Source organism: Sarcophilus harrisii, chromosome 5 (assembly GCF_902635505.1).
Source record: "Sarcophilus harrisii chromosome 5, mSarHar1.11, whole genome shotgun sequence".
Lineage (NCBI taxonomy): Eukaryota > Metazoa > Chordata > Mammalia > Dasyuromorphia > Dasyuridae > Sarcophilus > Sarcophilus harrisii.
The window spans coordinates 18,547,685-18,564,671 of NC_045430.1; the positions used below are offsets into that span (position 1 = coordinate 18,547,685).

At 40.5% G+C, this 16,987-nt stretch overlaps 1 protein-coding gene across 1 annotated transcript; it reads right to left on the reverse strand.

The window, feature by feature from the left end:
• Positions 1–8,975: 8,975 nt before the first annotated feature.
• Positions 8,976–10,643, reverse strand: ASCL4 (achaete-scute family bHLH transcription factor 4). The gene has a single exon (XM_031938504.1). The coding sequence runs from the start codon at positions 10,241–10,243 to the stop codon at positions 9,689–9,691; it is 555 nt and encodes a 184-aa protein (XP_031794364.1). The 5' UTR covers positions 10,244–10,643; the 3' UTR covers positions 8,976–9,688.
• Positions 10,644–16,987: the final 6,344 nt, after the last annotated feature.

Here is a 16,987-nt window from a genome sequence, read left to right on the forward strand (position 1 = left end):
ACCTTTTCTTTTACGAGCTTCAGTAGGGTGGAGCGTGGATGGGAATGGCCACTTAGTTCATCACAGCAATGACTTATCTTGACCATTACCATCACTTTTTATTTTTGCTCCATGCCCAGTCCTGTAAACAGAATTGCCTACTCTAAGTAATAATTTATGCTGAGAAAGAAAATAATGAACCTTGCTTGTTCTCTCTCTCTCTCTCTCTCTCTCTCTCTCTCTCTCTCTCTCTTTCTAAAAATATATATATATATATATATATATATATATATATATATATATTTCTCTCATTCTTTCTCTCTCTTTATCTTTATTTCTCTCATTCTTTTCTCTCTGTCTTTCTATATCTCTCTGTCTCTCTGCCTCTCTCTCTTTCTCCCCCTCCTTCTCTCTCTTTCTGAGTGTTGCTGTCTCTCTGTTTCTCTCTCTCCCCCGGCCCCCTTCAACAAGTGACTTGTCCAGGGTCACACAACTAGTAATTGTCTAAGGCTGCATTTGAATTCAAGATGAATTTTCCTGACTTCGGGTCTCTATCCACCTCACTGTCCCTTCTAGTACTTAACATAGTACATAACATAGTGACATAGCACATAATTTTTTGCTGTTCAGTTATTTCAGTCATGTCCAACTCTTTGTAATCTTATTTGGGATTTTCTTTCTTTCTTTCTTTCTTTTTTGGAGAGGAAATTGGGGTTAAGTGACTTGTCTAGGGTCACACAGCTGACAAGTTTCTGAGGCCATATTTGAACTCAGGTCTTCCTGACTCCAGGGCCAGGGCTTCATCCACTAGCTGCCCCTATACATAGTACTTAATAAAAGTTGACCGACTGACTGACTGACTCATCTTGGTCCTGTGTGTCCTGGAGTGTGAGAGAAGGACCACTCAGCCTTGAAAAAGGCATCAAGAGATGTGATGTTTCAGGGAGAAAATTATGAGCCCTAGAAGATAGAATATAAAAGGAAGAGACATAGGATGAAAGATCACATCTCTCTCTCTCTCTCCTCTCTCTCTCTCTCTCTCTCTCTCTCTCTCTCTCTCTCTCTCTCTCTCTCTCTCTCTCTGTCTCGCTCTCTTTTTCTCTCTTTCTATTTCTCTCATTCTTTTCTCTCTTTATCTCTATTTCTCTAATTCTCTCTCTCGTTCTTAAATGCCTCATTTTATAGATGAGAAAACTAGAGCCCAGACTGGCCCAGTAACTTGCCTATCCTTGGTCCAAGTGACATGTGATAAAGCAGTGATTCTACAGAACCATCTACACCCAGAGAGAGGCCTGTGGGAACTGAGTGTGCATCACAACATAACGTTTTCACTCTTTTTTGTTGCTGTTTGCTTGCATTTTGTTTTCTTTTTCATTTTTTTCCTTTTTGATCTGATTTTTCTTGTGCAGCATGATAATTGTACAAATATGTTTCCATATATTTTAACATATTTAACATGTATTGGATTACCTGCCATCTGGGGGAGGGGGTGGGGAGGAGGGAAAAATTTGAAATAGAAGGTTTTGCAAGGGTCAGTGGTGAAAAATTACCCATGCATATGTTTTGAAAATAAAAAGGTGTAATAATTTTTTTTTTAAAGAAATGATTCTAATTTCTAAGTACAGCTGTCTTTTTGCAAAGGATAGTTGTAGAGATGGGTTCTGTCAATAAAAAGTTATTATAATAAATTTAAAAAATAGATAGTCATAGAGGGTGCAATGGAAACAGAACAGAGGAGATTAGTGTCTAAGAAGGAAGGGGGCTAGGGATGAGTTTAATGTTGGGCTGATAGGAATAGGTAGTGCTTGCCATGGATCAGGCAGCTTCTTTCACTGCAATTCCCCTATGCTGATTCTGGGCATCTTACACACCCAGTTCTAAGTAGCTAGAGCTCATTATTAAATTTTTAGTGTGACTATTTATACCTTGGAAACTGGAAAATCCTACAAGTCAACACTTGACTCTTGTTTTATTGATTGTGTAGACTTAGGGAAATGATGGGAAAGAAATTAGTAATGCACGTTAAATTTTAAAGTATGTCTTGCTTATTTCCTCCTTTTTTCCCCCTCCAAGTGAAGGTGGTTAAACGCTTACCAGCACAGTCCCTGCTATGCTCCTACTCCCTATCAGGGGTACCCATGATAAGCCAAGAAGGCTCCCGGAGGAAGAAGGGATGAGATCCTATTTGCCAAGCTCCAGGAAGGAGGTGCCCTGGTAGAGGAATGAGTGGCAAATGTAACTCTAACCAGGTGGATTAGGGATAAGGTAGTATGGTTGGCACTAGGATGGAGGTGATCCCCTGGGGACAGAAAATTGTGCCCCTTCAGATGTTAGCCTCTGTGATATAGCCCCAGTTCTTGTTCTTTTGCATAAGGTATTAAGTCAGGGCTGGGAAAATCCTTTCAATAGAAATTTAAGACTGGAAGGAATTAAAACATAACATTAGATACAGGAAGAACCTTAGAGCAGTCACAGCCACCACATATCAACTAAGCCCCTCCAGAGGTCAGCCCCAGGGATGTCCTCATTACCTCCCAAGAGTCTCTTCTCAAATGGATCAGTAAATAAACTCTCTCCAACGTCCAGAGTTCCCGAGTTTCATTGTCCCAGAATCTCTATTCCCATTCATCTTTGCCTTTGTATTTATTATTATTTCATAAATCATAAATTACAAAGTTAATTTGAGGGGATATTTTCTACTCTCTGTCCCGGGCCCCAATAGTTTTAGGCATCCACTGTGTGAATGACTGAGCTATTGATTTGGAAAATTTATCCTCCATTAGTAACTGTTCTTTGTCGTCAACTTTTCCAGCGTCAGAAAGACATCAAGGAAAAGAGGGACTCTTTAAGGGTACACCCTCCTCCCTCAATCCCCGCTGCCTGCTTCAAATGTATAAACCAGTTGTGATGGTTTTACTGTCTGAATACACTTCCTTCTGCGGTCTCTGCGGTTTCATTCTGGCCACGGTTAATGACAATGAGTAATGTAACATGAAAAGGCTGTTGACAGGTCTTTACCAAAGGACCCAGTTAAATTGCAGCTTGAGGATTAAAAAACCATCTCACCACCCAGAAGAGCCTGCAACTTTCTTAAGAGACACACAGTGATAATAATCAAAGAGCTGGAAACAGTTCTATAATTTAATGGACAAATAGGAGAACTAAAAAGCAATTGTGAGAATCTCCCCTCCCTCTTCCCCTGTGTCTCCTCCTCCAGCTGTTTGAGAGATGAAAGCTAACTGATGCCTTTGGCTCTTGGGCCCCTGATAAAGTCAAAGTACTTGTCCAGAGGAAGCATAACTGCTCCACAGAGAAGGGCTTCTGGGGTCTCCATTTTTGTCAGAGTCCATACTCCCTGGGTGGCAAATGGGATCATGATTATCTTTGTGAACTTGATAAAGACATACTTTAGAGACTTTTGGAGATGGGGTAGAGAAAGAAATCGAACCTTTCTTTAGACAGTACCAACTTAGAAAAGTTTTTGAAAAGTGCTAACCCTTTGGCAATGAGAGGATCCGAACCAGCTACACTCAGTAAAAGAACACAGAAATGAGTGTGGACCACAACATAGCATTTCCACTCTTTCTGTTGTCGTTTGCTTGCATTTTTGTTTTTCTTCCCAGGTTATTTTTACCTTCTTTCTAAATCTGATTTTTCTTGTGCAATAAGATAACTTAATAAATATGCATACATAGATTGTATTTAACACATTTAACATGTATTGGACTACCTGCTATCTAGGGGAGGGGGTGGAGAGAAGGAAAGAGGAGAAAAGTTGGAATAGAAGTTTTTGCAAGGGTCAATGTTGAAAAATTACCCATGCATATGTTTTGTCAATAAAAAGCTATAATAATAATAAAAAAAGAAAAGTGCTAACCCACCTCCGTTGCTTAGATCCAGGAATGGCTGACCCAGAACATGAAATTTTTCCCCAGTCTGATGGAGCAGCTGAAAAACACTCTGAGCCATATAAGAATATGGATGGGTTTGAAGTCTGAGTCCTCAGGACTGACAATAGGATGACAAGAATCTGTGATAGCTGCTGAGACAAAGTAGACTGCTAATGTTGCTAATGCTAATGTTGGTGGGAAGTACACTGATGGGGGGCTCATGAACTACATCACATTAGAGAAAGACAAGTCCTCAGAATCTAAGTTCTAAATCACGAATGTCACTTCTGTATGTGATGAAAAGATTGAGAATTTCGGGGAGTTTATTCACAACACAATGAGGATGGGGAAATGAGGGAGAATGATGAAAGAAATGAAAGAGGGGGGCAGCTAGGTGATACAGTGGATAGAGCACCTGCCGAGAAGTCAGGAGAACCTGAGTTCAAATCTAACCTCAGATACTTAACACTTTCTAACTTTGTCACTCTGGGCAAGTCACTTAATCCCAACTGCCTCAGCAAAAAAAAATGAAAAAGAAAAGGAAAGGAAAAGGGGAAAAACAGAAAGCAAGAAATGAAAGAGTATTGATAGATAGATGAAATTCTTGAGTGAACTAAACAAGTCCTCACCATATGGAAATAAAAAGATGTCCTTATACCTTGGATCAGATTAAGAATCAACCAATCAGTCAGGTACTTTAGATTAAGAAGGAAATGTCCTTGGATGAACTGGGGTGAGTTTATCTAGAAGACTATTTGGATTGGCTGAAGATGTGACTCAATTAACCAGACCAGGACAAAACTTAAGTTTTTAGAGTATGTAACAGAGATTTGTATTCCAGCAAATGCCAAAGAAAGAGCTAAAACCCTTGAGCAGTCCCTTAGAACGAGAATCCTTTAGCTTTAGCCTTAGTTTTCTCCCTAGGGCCTAAGGGGACAGAGAAGTTCCCTCCATGGGCCAACATGAATTAGAATTGTTACCTCAGAACATATGTTTAAAGTATACCAAAAAAGCAGTTGGACCTAATCCCAGTATAGCATCAAGCTATCTATTTCATACTGAATTTTCAGGACTATTTTTCTTTTCCAGAGAAGCATAGTAATAAACGCACTAGATTTGGAGTCACACATGTATACATATATTGTATTTAACTTACACTTTAACATATTTAACATGTATTGGTCAACCTTCCATCTGGGGGAGAGAGTGGGAGGAAGGAGGGGAAAAGTTGGAACAAAAGGATTTGCAACTGTCAATGTTGAAAAATTATCCATGCATATAACTTGTAAATAAAAAACTATTAAAAAAAAAAAAGATTTGGAGTCACAGAAACTATATCCCTGAAGGAAGGTGGATGACACAGTCAATAAGGTGCTAGGCCTGAGTTAAAATCTTGCCTCACATATTTATTAACTTTGTATTAGCCACTTAACCTCAGTTCCTTTGTATGTAAAATGGGGATAATAATCTGGATTTGTTTTTTTTTTTAAACTTTTAAAAATAGATAGAAAAGAAGGAATAATAATCTTAGAGAAGTGTAAAGATTAAATGAGATAATGTTTGTGATGTGCTTTGCAAACTTCAATGTTTCTTTTATTCTTTTTTAAAATAGTATTTTATTTTTCACAATACATGCAAAGATAGTTTTTAACATTCACCTTTGTAAAAATCCTGTGTCCAGATTTATTATTAACTCAGTTGGGTTGCTTGCTAGCTATGGGACCATGATTATCTATGCCTCAGTTTCCCCCCTTGTAAAAGGAAGATGTAAATGGCCTGTGAGACCCGCTCTACACTGTGGCTGCAGATTTGCTCAGGGATATAGAACTGGGCATTCTCAGACACAGGTGTCCTGACTCCAAACCTGGTGATGCTCTCTCTAGCATTTTCAAAAACCAGGGACTTGAACTCAGGTCTCCTGACTCCTGGGGAGATGCCTTTCCACTCCAAGGCTGGCTCATCCTTTATATTCAGGGAATGCATCTTCTGCCCTACTTTTCTCCTTAAAAGAGGGCTCCCTCCCAGTACAAAAAGAAAGCTGGATATTTTAATATTTCATCCTTGCACTGAGAGCCTTCAGGAAGGTTTGTCAGTGATTTTTTTTGCCTCCTCTTTAAAGAAAAGTGATATTCATTAAACCCAAGAGCTCATTTAAAAAAAAAAATTCCCCCAAAGTGTTTCTCATAGTCATGACCTTGCCCTGAACGTAAAGTCTGGGCTCTTTACCAAAACAAAGCCACTAAAAAACTCTCCAGACACTCCGGGACTTGGTCAAATATCCTCTCCTCTCCCCCAGACTGCAAGATAACACAGGCATTCTCCCCATTTGCTTTTAATTAGTAAATATAACACACACACTGGCTTTCGTCATTTGACCTCTTCTTTTGGGGGGATAACATCCTCCCTGGAGGAAGAAACAGGATATGAGGCGGGGGGATGATGAGGGATGGGACGGAATCTATATAAGAAAAACAAAAATAATGTTAAATACAATTATATATCATAATAACTATCATATATATAATAATTGGAGCCAAAAAACCTGCAACTCTTAGGCAAGACAGTCTTTGACTTAGAATTATTCTGGCCTTTCCGTCTGGGTAGTTGAAAATCAGAAGCTATCCTAAATGATGAGAGCATCACAACCCAGTTTCTTATTCGTTATTATCAGCAAGCATTTATTAAGCACCTACTACATACTAGGCATGGGGGATAGAAAGACACAAGTGAGGCAGCAGGGAACCAGCATGGGTTGGCACGATATAAATCCAGTGTTCCACTCATGTCCTCCGGCCCACAATGCCATTTACTCCAGATCCCAGGGGAAAAGCTGGCACCTAGGCCAAACCCCTTTGGGAAATGGGCCCAGAGAACTGAAGGGACAAGCCAAAATTTGAAGCAAGAGCCTGGGACTCTGAGTCCAGGGAGCTTTCCACTGAACCAGCACCTGGTGTAGGGCCCAGCACGTCCCAGGCACTGAACAAATGTTAGGTCACTCGGCTGACTGCCACGAGCAATGATCTGGCTTGAATCCTGGCTCTGTCCTGTGTTCTGGGGCCGGAGACCCTGGGTTCCAATCCTGCTCCTGAGGCTTATCACCTATTACCTTGGCCAAGCCACTTCTCCTCTCAGCCTCCATTTCCTCTGTGAAATTAGGAGGCCAGATTAGATGGTCTCTGGGGAGGACCCTTCCATCTCCCAATCTTTCCTCTGCTGCAGATAGCAGCCCTTCTGTAATTCAGTAGTAGTCTTTGGAAGATACTGTTGCCCCTACATTCACCATCCTGTGAAGAGGAGCTTCTAAGTATGCAGCCTGTCTGGTTTTGCTGTATATTTGTCCATTCTTTCCCTCCACTGTTTTTCTCTCTCCCTCTTTTCCTCCCTTGTCATTTGTGTGTATGTGTCCTCTCTGTCTCTCTCTCTCTTCCTTTTCTTTCTCTGTCTCTCCCTTTTCCCTTCTCTCTGTATTTGTTTCTCTCTTCCCTCTGCTTCTTCCTGCTCTCTCTCTTTCTCTGTTTCTCTTCCCACTCTCTCAGCCTCTGTCTGTCTCTTTCCTCTCTCTTTTTGTTTGTTTCTGTCTCTCTCTTCCTTCTGTCTGTCTTTCTCTGTCTCTTCCTTCTCTCTCTGTCTTTCTGTCTGTCTGTGTGTTTCTCTTTCATCTTAGCCTCTGTCTCTCTCCTCTCTCTTTGTGTCTCTGTTTCTCTGTCTCTCTCTTCCTTCTGTCTCTTCCTGCTCTCTCTCTCTCTTTCTCTCCCTCTTTTCCTTCCTCTCCCTTTTTTTCTTCCTCTCTCCTCGCTTCTCTCTGTTTCTCTTCCCTTTATCTCAGCCTCTCTGTCTCTCTGTATTTCTGTCTCTCTCTTTCCTCTCTCTGTCTCTTCCTTCTCTCTCTCTCTCCCCCTCCTTCTCTCTCTTTCCCTCTTTTCCTCCCTCTCTCCCTCTCTCCCCCCTTCTCTCTCTGTTTCTCTTCCCTTTATCTCAGTCTCTGTCTGTCTCTCTCCTCTCTCGTTTTGTCTATTTCTGTCTCTTCCTTCTCTGTCTGTCTCTCTCTGTGTTTCTGTCTCTGTCTCCCTCTCACCCTCTTTCTCCCCCACTCCCAATTAGGTAATTAGGTACTGTTCCCCTATCAGGTATTCTGATACCTGAGAAAATAGGGCTAGGGAGAAAAAAGCTGTAACCAGCCTTGGCTCCCTGGGGACCCCCATCATAGTGCTTCTGCCACAATGAATCAGTATCAGTATCAATATGGAAGCATCAGGGAACAAACTCGGAGGTGGGAAAGTGACTCCCATCCCTTAATAGCAACAGACCCAGTAGCCTGATAGAAAGCTGGGAGGGGAAGCTTAGCCATCCCTTGGTGAAGGGCACCTTTCCCTTTTTTGTGACCTGGTGCTCAATCTGGTGAAAATCTCTGCAGCCTTTCTCAGAATCATGATTCATAAAACAAAACACACAGGATTAAAAAGGAAACCAGTTCTAATGAAATAGTTACCATCTTTTTTTAAGTTCACAGACCCCAGGTTACAAATTTCACCCTCTCCTTTTACACATTTAAAGACCCTTTACTGAAACCCCTGAGGCCCTCGCTGAGAAGACCCACAGCCAAGAAGAAGCAGGACAAGGATTTGAACCCAGCCTTCTTTCTACCGCACTCAGTCGCCTCGGATTGATTATTCTTTTACTCCCAGCATCTCTGCTGCTCATTTTATGTAAGTCATTCCACTGAGTCTTCAGGATAGGAGTAACTTGGAAATATGTCCCCTCTCTCTTCCCCTGATGCTTGATCTCCATCAAGCTTTTCCTTCTATTCCCAAGCACCTTACAGCGATTAAAAAGTCACATCCAATTATCTCCATTGGGTTACCTTAGGGCAACTTTTAATTTAATCAGAAGTTGGAAGGAGAGAGAATGAAAGTGAGAAAAGGATGAGAAAGAGGACGCCTCCCCAGAGGAAGGGAGGACAGTGATAAAAAGAGCTGGAGGGAAGGAAATTTTCAAATGCATTTTGATTATCTTCCCCATCTTCAAACATCCGCCCCCTTCTCCCCATTCACCACCCCCCCCCAGCCCCAAGACATCATTAACATTCCAAGATGGTTTATTTTCTGTTCCATGCTGCAAAATTCCCAAGGGCCGGCATTTCACACTGACAGGCACCTTGTAGACGCTTCCCAACCCAGCTGATCAAGAGTATTTATCCAGTGCTGGCTCGAGCAAATTAGCTCTGGGCTGTCAGCTTGAGGTCACAGTCACCAAAAACCATGAGTCTGTTAAGAGTTCTAACCTAATTCACACAGAGAAGAGGTCAGGCCGGATAAATCCTTTTAAGGATCTCCTAGTTCCATTGTTCGTCCATTGACCTATCCATCTCTCTCTCTATAATTTATGATCATCTCTTACAGATGGAAATTCCAGGTGTTATTTCTTTAAAGTATCTAGAATTAGAGCTGGATTCTGAGATTCTGTGGACAGCCCGGCTTTTCCCTTTCCTACCCCATTTTCCAGTTCTTTTCTTCCATCCCCTCTCATCTTGGGATGTTCACAGAAATGTCCCTGCTTCCTTACCCCCATGCTTTTCAGAGAATTATGTACAAGGAAAAACATTTCTTTAAAGTCCCCCCCTAAAAAGTTTAAGGGAGGAAACCCCTTAGAGCAAAAGAACAACAATCTCTCCCCCCCTTCACTAAAACAGTCATTTCTTTTTTCCTCACCAGTGTCTTGATTTGAAGGAGAGACACCAAAATGGAAACTCCCTGGCTGAGTTTTAGGGAATTATTTAAACCAGTCCGGAAAATGAAGCCCTTCCCTCAGGATGACTCTTTTTAGCTGCACACCTCCTCACCCTCGCTGTAGGGAGAGGAGGCTGAGGAGGCCTTGGATTCTCCATCACTGTTGCACTCTGGACTTGGGTCGGCATTGGCCATGGCTGGGCTCTCTTTGGCCTTGTTGCCAGTTCCCAGAGAATGGCAATCGAGCAGATCCTGGAGATGTTTGATGTAGCCAATGGCCGCTCGGAGGGTCTCCACCTTGCTGAGGCGCTTCTCTGCCAGCTCCCGGGGGAGGTGGTCCCGGAGGCGGGCATACCCCTCGTTCACACAGCGCACCCTTTGCCTCTCCCGCTCGTTCCGCTTCTGGATGAAGGCTGGTTCGAAGGCACAATCCAGGACTCCCAGCTGTCCTGGCAGGGGAAAGCAGGCGAATCTTCCTGAGCAGCCCCTGTAGTAGGCCTGGTCCCAGTAGGCACTGTCCAGGTGGAAAGAGAAATGGAAGGGTTCTCCCAAAGCCAGCCTGGCACGATGGGGCACGCTCATGGAGGTGGCAGTCAGGCGGCACGGTATTCTTCTCAGGGCACTATTACACTTAGTGTTCTCCATCATTTGCTGAAAAAAAAGGAGTCACCAAAGGGACTGATGCCACCAGGAGGGAATGTTATCTGGAGAGACACTATTCCCCAGTGGGTCTTAAGTGAAGATCTACCGTCCAGACAGGAATCAGCAAACTCAGGTTCCCATGGAGGTTCCAAGGCAACTCTTCATGACTTAAAAAGTTCTCTGTACTCAGAGGTTTATATATAAGAATCTGAGCCGAGTTGGTGAGCAAAGTTTTCAGGACCACTAATCCGTACCTTCAACCCCCATTCCCCCCTCTGATCTTCTGATTTCAAAAGATAACAAAGGGTTCCCTACATTCTGTCCTGGAAATACCAGCTCCCAACCCAACACAAAGTAATCTTCCCCAGCTACCAATGCTTTTCAATTATTATAATCCACTGAGTCGAGGTCTTCGGGAGATGAGTAGCTTGCAAAGTGCCCAGGAATTTTCGGGTTTGGGAGAGCCCCGCCCAGGAACCCAAGGATCTGCTGTCAGGCCGAGAAAGAGTTCACCGGAGGCTTTTCTCCTTGAAAATCAAAACCCAACTGGAGCCTTTGTGGTTTCTGGTGTTCAGGGCTAATGGGAAGAGCTCTTTAGACTGTTTGCAAACTTAAAACTCGCTCTTTCATTCCCAGGGAGGTGGAGGGGGGAAATCATCAAAGGAAAGAGTGCTCTCTTGTGGTTGTAAGGTGTGTCAAATCCAGGAGGACCCCAGGGGAAAGGAGAGTGCAAGGCCTCCCTCTTCAACCTCAGAAGTCTAGCTCTAATTTGTCCAATTTAAAGGGGACGGAAGATATATTGTAGCAGTGACTGCAGGGAGGAAATCTATTGCCAATTAGTCAGGTTTAAAGGGGTCAGGACAACTTTTTTTTTTTTTTTTAAAGCTAGGTTATATATAAGAATAAGGAAGGAAGGAAAAGTAAAAAGGAAAGAAGGAAGGAAAGAAAGAAGGAAAGAAGAAAGGAAGGAAGGAAGGAAGGAAGCAAGGAAGAAAAAGAAAGAAAGGAAGAAAGAAGGAAGGAAAGAAGAAAGGAAGGAAGGAAGGAAGGAAGCAAGGAAGAAAAAGAAAGAAAGGAAGAAAGAAAGAATGAAAGAAAGAGAAAGAAAGGAAGGAAGGAAGGAGAGAGGGAGAAAGGAAGGAAGGAAGATAGGAAGGAAGAAAAAGAAAGGAAGGAAGGAAGAAAGAAAAAGAAAGAAAGGAAGACAAAGAAAGAAAGGAAGGAAGAAAGGGAGGGAGGGAGGAAAGAAGGAAGGAAAGAGAGAGGAAGGAAAGAGGGAAGGAAGGAAAAGAGGAAGGGAGGAAAGGAGGAAAAGAGAGAGAGAAAGTGAGAGAGTGTGTGTTATGAAGTTCAAGAATCTATCATATAATGAAGTTTTCTTAAGGATATGTTTTTAGGGAAATTTCAGAGTCAGAAGACCTGGGACTGACTGGTTTTTGTCATTACTGCCTATGGGACCTCAGGCAAATCACTTAATCTAACTGGAACATCTTTTTCCTTATCTGTAAAATTAGGCCTATAGGTCAAATGACTTTCTAGAAATTAGAAAGGAAGGAGAAAGAGAGAAAGAGAAGAGAGAGAAAGAAAAAAAAGAAAATGAGAGAAAAAGAATGAGACAAAGGAAAAAGATGATAGAAAAGAAAAAGAGAAAGAGAAAATAAGGGAGGAAAGAAGGGGGAGGAAAACCATCAAAAGGCCCCACAGTAACAACTGCCGCCAGACTTTTCTCCTGGTGCTTACTGTAAACATCCCTAAGTGCATTTTCCGACCTCCTCTAATCCCACCCAGAATCCAAGGGCCCGAATCCTTCCATAGAGCACAGTGAACTATTTCCTTTCTTTTCAATGTTTAAACACACACATACACACTGATAATTTATTTTCCCTTGGGGGTGAAAATGCTCTACTTGAAAGGCTGAGAGCCCCAGTTCTAGGGAGAAGCAAGGCTGGCTTTGAAGAGTTGACTTTTTGCCACACAATCCAAAATGACTAATTAGTCCATTCGTGTGAGCGAAGGTCTTTGAAGATGAAAGTCCTCTAAAACCTAATTGTATCATCAGTGTCCAGGGCTCTGTGTGTGTATATATGTGTGTGTTCCATACTTCTCAAACATTTTCAACTTTATAAATCTATGGGAAAGACCACGGGGCGTCACATGCACCCTAACTTTTACTCATGGACCTTTTGCTTGTAAGTCACCTTCATGGTGTGGCCCCAACATGCTCCTGTTCATGCCCTGTATTTCACTGTTTATTCTCAAGGATCTGCCTGAAGCTACTGAAAAATTCTTCTATAAAGGCAAATGAAAGGGAAGTAATTATCCCTTTCAGTTACAGGTTAGTCACCTTTTAACGATCTAATTTACCCTGAGATATGTCCTGACAAACTGGAGGATGTCAGTCTAGGAGACAGGCATAGGATTACAGGGTCACTAACCGGAATCTAGAAAGTCATCTGACCCAAAGGGTTTATTTTGTAGATAAGGAAAATGAAGGCCCACTTCGATTAAATGATTTCTCTGAGCTCACAGCCCAGATTTAATCCCAGTTTCTCAGACTCAAACATCTGCCTAAAAACATATAAGACACATCCTCAGAAAACATCAATATATTTTACAGGGGCTTGAGCTTCACAAGTCCCTGCCTCTGTGCTCACTATAACCTCTTCATGCCTTTGGCAGCTCCTGGGATTATACCCTGCAGAAAAGATGCCAATCTTCATCAGTATAGGAGGTTTCTTTATCTAGAAGTTCTCTAGACCAAAAGTGTCAGATTAAAATGTAATGGGAAATTTTTTTGCTTTTAAAGAAGGAGGGAATTTTGGAGAGAATTTAGAACTCAATTAAAAAAAATGTTCATGGTTTTTACACATAATTGGAAAAAATTGTGAAATAAAAATTACTTATATATTTAATTAAAAATATAATGGAACATGTTAATGAAATCATAGGCCCTATCCTTAGCCCCCCTAACCATTCAAGATCTTTTCATGGTTAAGTTTTTTTTTCCTCCTCTTCTTTTACTATATTCATGATCAGTTTTATAATGTGAAATCTCTACTTGATGTTCTAGGTTTGGGGAAAAAAAAAAACCCTATACATTTTGAAATCCTCAGAGGAAAGGGGGAATAAAGAGAAAGGGACAAGATTTATCAAATACCTACTATGTGTCAGGTACTGTGCTAAATAAACATTTCATAAATACTCTTATTTGATCTTATTTGCTATGTAAATATATGAGACCAAGAACACTTACCCAGTAAGAAAGTCAGTAAGACCAAACACTTCACAGAGAATTGTCAAACTATTAGGAGGTAAAGGACAGGTCCCACCTACAGCAGATTTCTTTGTGGTAGCAAAAAAAAATTAGAAATAAACCAGTTATCCATCAACTAAGGACAGTTAAACAGATTGTGGTATATAAATGCCACAGAAACAATCAAAACGAGGAATTCAAAGAAATATGGGAGGAACTGTATTAACTGATGTAGAGCAAAGCAAATGAAATCAGGAGAACATTGGCTAACAATATTGTAATTAAAAACAACATTAAGGGAAGGTTGAACTTGATAATCTCCATTTATTCTGGATATATCCTGTCTGAAAACATAGATGTGTTGTCTCCCACATTAGACTGCAAGCTCTTTCAGAGGAGGAACTGTCTTTTGCCTTTCTTTGTATCCCCATGCTGAGCATTGTGCCTGGCACATGACAAGTACTTAATCAATGCTTTTGGGAGCTTGGTTACACAGTGATGCAGTGCCAGGAGCAGAGGCAAGAAGATTCATCTTCCTGAGTGCAAATTCTGTCTTAAACACTTCCTAGCTGTGTGACTCTGACTTAACCCTGTTTGCCTCAGGGCTGGAGGAGAAAATAGCAAACCACTCTAGTATCTTTGCCAAGAAAACCCCAAATGGGGGTCACAAAGAGTCAGACATGACTGAAAACTGACAATGTTTGTTGACTTGACTTGACAAGGAAGGGCTCAGTTGGGAGTGGGCAGTATACTGGGAAATGAATGAGTAGTGAAAACAAAAAGAAAAGTTGACAATAAAACTTTAAAAAAATTTAAACGGTATTACAATCCCTGATGTGTGCTGCTGATAGATTTTCCTAATTACTATGCAGCGTAACAATCGTGCATACTTAGATGTGTTCAATATATCTTGTTGAGCAAAGTTTTGCAAGGGTCAATGGTGAAAAACCTTTGCATATGTTTTGAAAATAAAAGGCTTCAATAAAAAAATAACTTTAGAAAATATAAATAAATATATATAAATTTGAAAAAAATAATTTAAGTGCTCTGGAAACTTACATTTGAAAATTAAATAGTAGTCAAGAGGTCCAGGGAATATTCCCTTAGCTACCTATGAGTTATAAAGTTGGAAAGGTCCTCTGTGACCATCTCTCCTACTTAGAAAACAAAGCCATCTTCAGTTTGCCCAAAAGTGGTCATCCAGCCTTTGATAAAAGACGTTCAGGAAGGGGGAGCCCTTTGCCTTCCAAGGAAGCCCATTTTAATTTAACTGTTAGGATGCTGATGCTACTATTAAGCCTAAATTCGTCTCTTTGAAACAAGTGGTCATAGTTCTCAAGGGGCAAACAGGACACGTCTAATCTAAACTTTCTCCCACAGGATGGATATTCAAAGATTTGAAAATAGCAAATGTATCTGTGATGAGTCTTCTCTTACTAGGTTAAAATTCCAGTTTCTTTAACTGCTCTTTGTTGGCAAAGAACTCATGACCCTTGCCCACTCTGGTCGCCATATTGTAGATACTTTCCACAATTAGTTGAATGACCATTTCTTGGGTTTCTGTCACAATACATTAGGGCTACTCACTCTCTAGTTCTAGAAGCCATTCCTTTTTCAATTCATCCTAAGATTGCATTTACTTTGTTTATGGTCATATCATGCTCCTGACACATACTCAACCTTCAAGCCATAAAGGATTTAGTTTCTCTAATTGACTTTCCCCTTGAAAAATAGGAATAAGAGTAGCTATTTTATAATTCTGTTGTGAAGCTCAAATAAGGTATTATTTTATAGAAAAAAATCTTTCAAATGACTCCTTTGCAAAAATGCTGGATAAAGCTCAGCTACTAATAATCATCTTTCTTGCCTTTTGCCTGAGAAAAATGGAGTCCAGACGTTGAAGACATGATCACCTGTTTTGGAGAAAGTCAATAGAAAACTTTTTGTAGGGGCTATTTATAGGGAAATTTTGACAAAAAGAATGATGTCATGCCTTTGGATCTGGATTTCTTTCACAAATGTATGTATATTTACATATGTAATAAATGTTTATTGCCCACTACTTTCCTGAGAGATGCATTATGAAACATAGCTTTTCAGGCAATTCCAATGTGGTTTTTTTGGTTTTGTTTTTTGCTTAATGATTTTTATTTGTATTTATAAGAGAGGGTTTCTATGGGGAGAGAGTAGATGTTGGTAGGTGATGATAAAAATGCAAAAAAAAAGAATATCAATAAAACAAAAAAAATTCAGAGAAGTTTCGAAGACACAGTTGGGCAGTTTGGTTTTCAATGATGTTAAATTTAATACAGACTTAAAAAAACATATAATACAAGTTCATAAATTCATACACAATCCTTTCTTTGCTTTGCATTTTTAAGCTGATATAACTTTACATTGCATTGAAAAAATATATATGGTCAAGAATGAGGGGAGTGTTATTTACTCTTGGTCAGGCCAGATGACATCTGAACTTTGGCACCAAGTTTAGGACACTTCATTTTAAGATGGACCTTGAAATCTGGAGACAATCTGGAATTCATCCCAAGTCAGAGGACCCAGTTGGTAAGATAGATGACTTGGAATATTGTCATGTGTGCACTGATTTAATAATGTGGGAGTGTTTAATAGTTAGCATTTATGTCATGCTTTAAGATTTGCAAAGTATTTTTCATATTTTATCTTATTTTATTTAACTTCTATTCTCATGTACCCAAGTTGCTGGACACTGTTGGAGGATAGGCATTTATATAGTACCTACTATGTGCTGGACATTATGCTAAGTATGCTATAAATATTATCTCATTTGATCTTTACAACAACCCTGAAATATAGATGCTGGTATCCCCATTTTACAGTTGAGAAAAAGAAAGCAAATAGGATTAAATGATTTGCCCAGGGTTACATAACTAATAAGTGTCTGAAACTGGATTTAAACTCAAAGCACCTGAGTCCAGGTCCAACTCTCTATCTACCGAACCACTGTCACATTATTGTATTGACTGGGTCCACTACAAATTCATGTTAATTTCAACTGGACCAGAGCTCTCAACGACAGCTATTAAATCTACCAAATTTTTATTTTTCCTTTCCTTCTTCTTTATCCTACCTCCTTTTAGTGATCACTCCATCCCTCCCTTCATCAAGACCTCAATGCCTCTCTCACTTCACTCAAAATATATCCTCCTCTCTTATTATATATGGAGAATAGAGAAGCCATATTCTCTCCCGCATTCTAAGTTTTCAAACGCCTCTGTATTTTCATCTCTCCTCCTTTATTTTATTTGAAGGAGAGGAAAAAACCAATCTGCATTTTCAATCCCATCACTTATAGTCCAGCTTCTTAAATTGTGATTCATAACCCCATATGGGGATTCGTAACTGAATGTGGGGGTCACAGAATTATAATTTATTATCAGTAAATATTTGATTTGTATACCTATTTTATATTTTATATTCCTATATACCCAGGATCTCGGGGGGAAAGGGGATTGTGA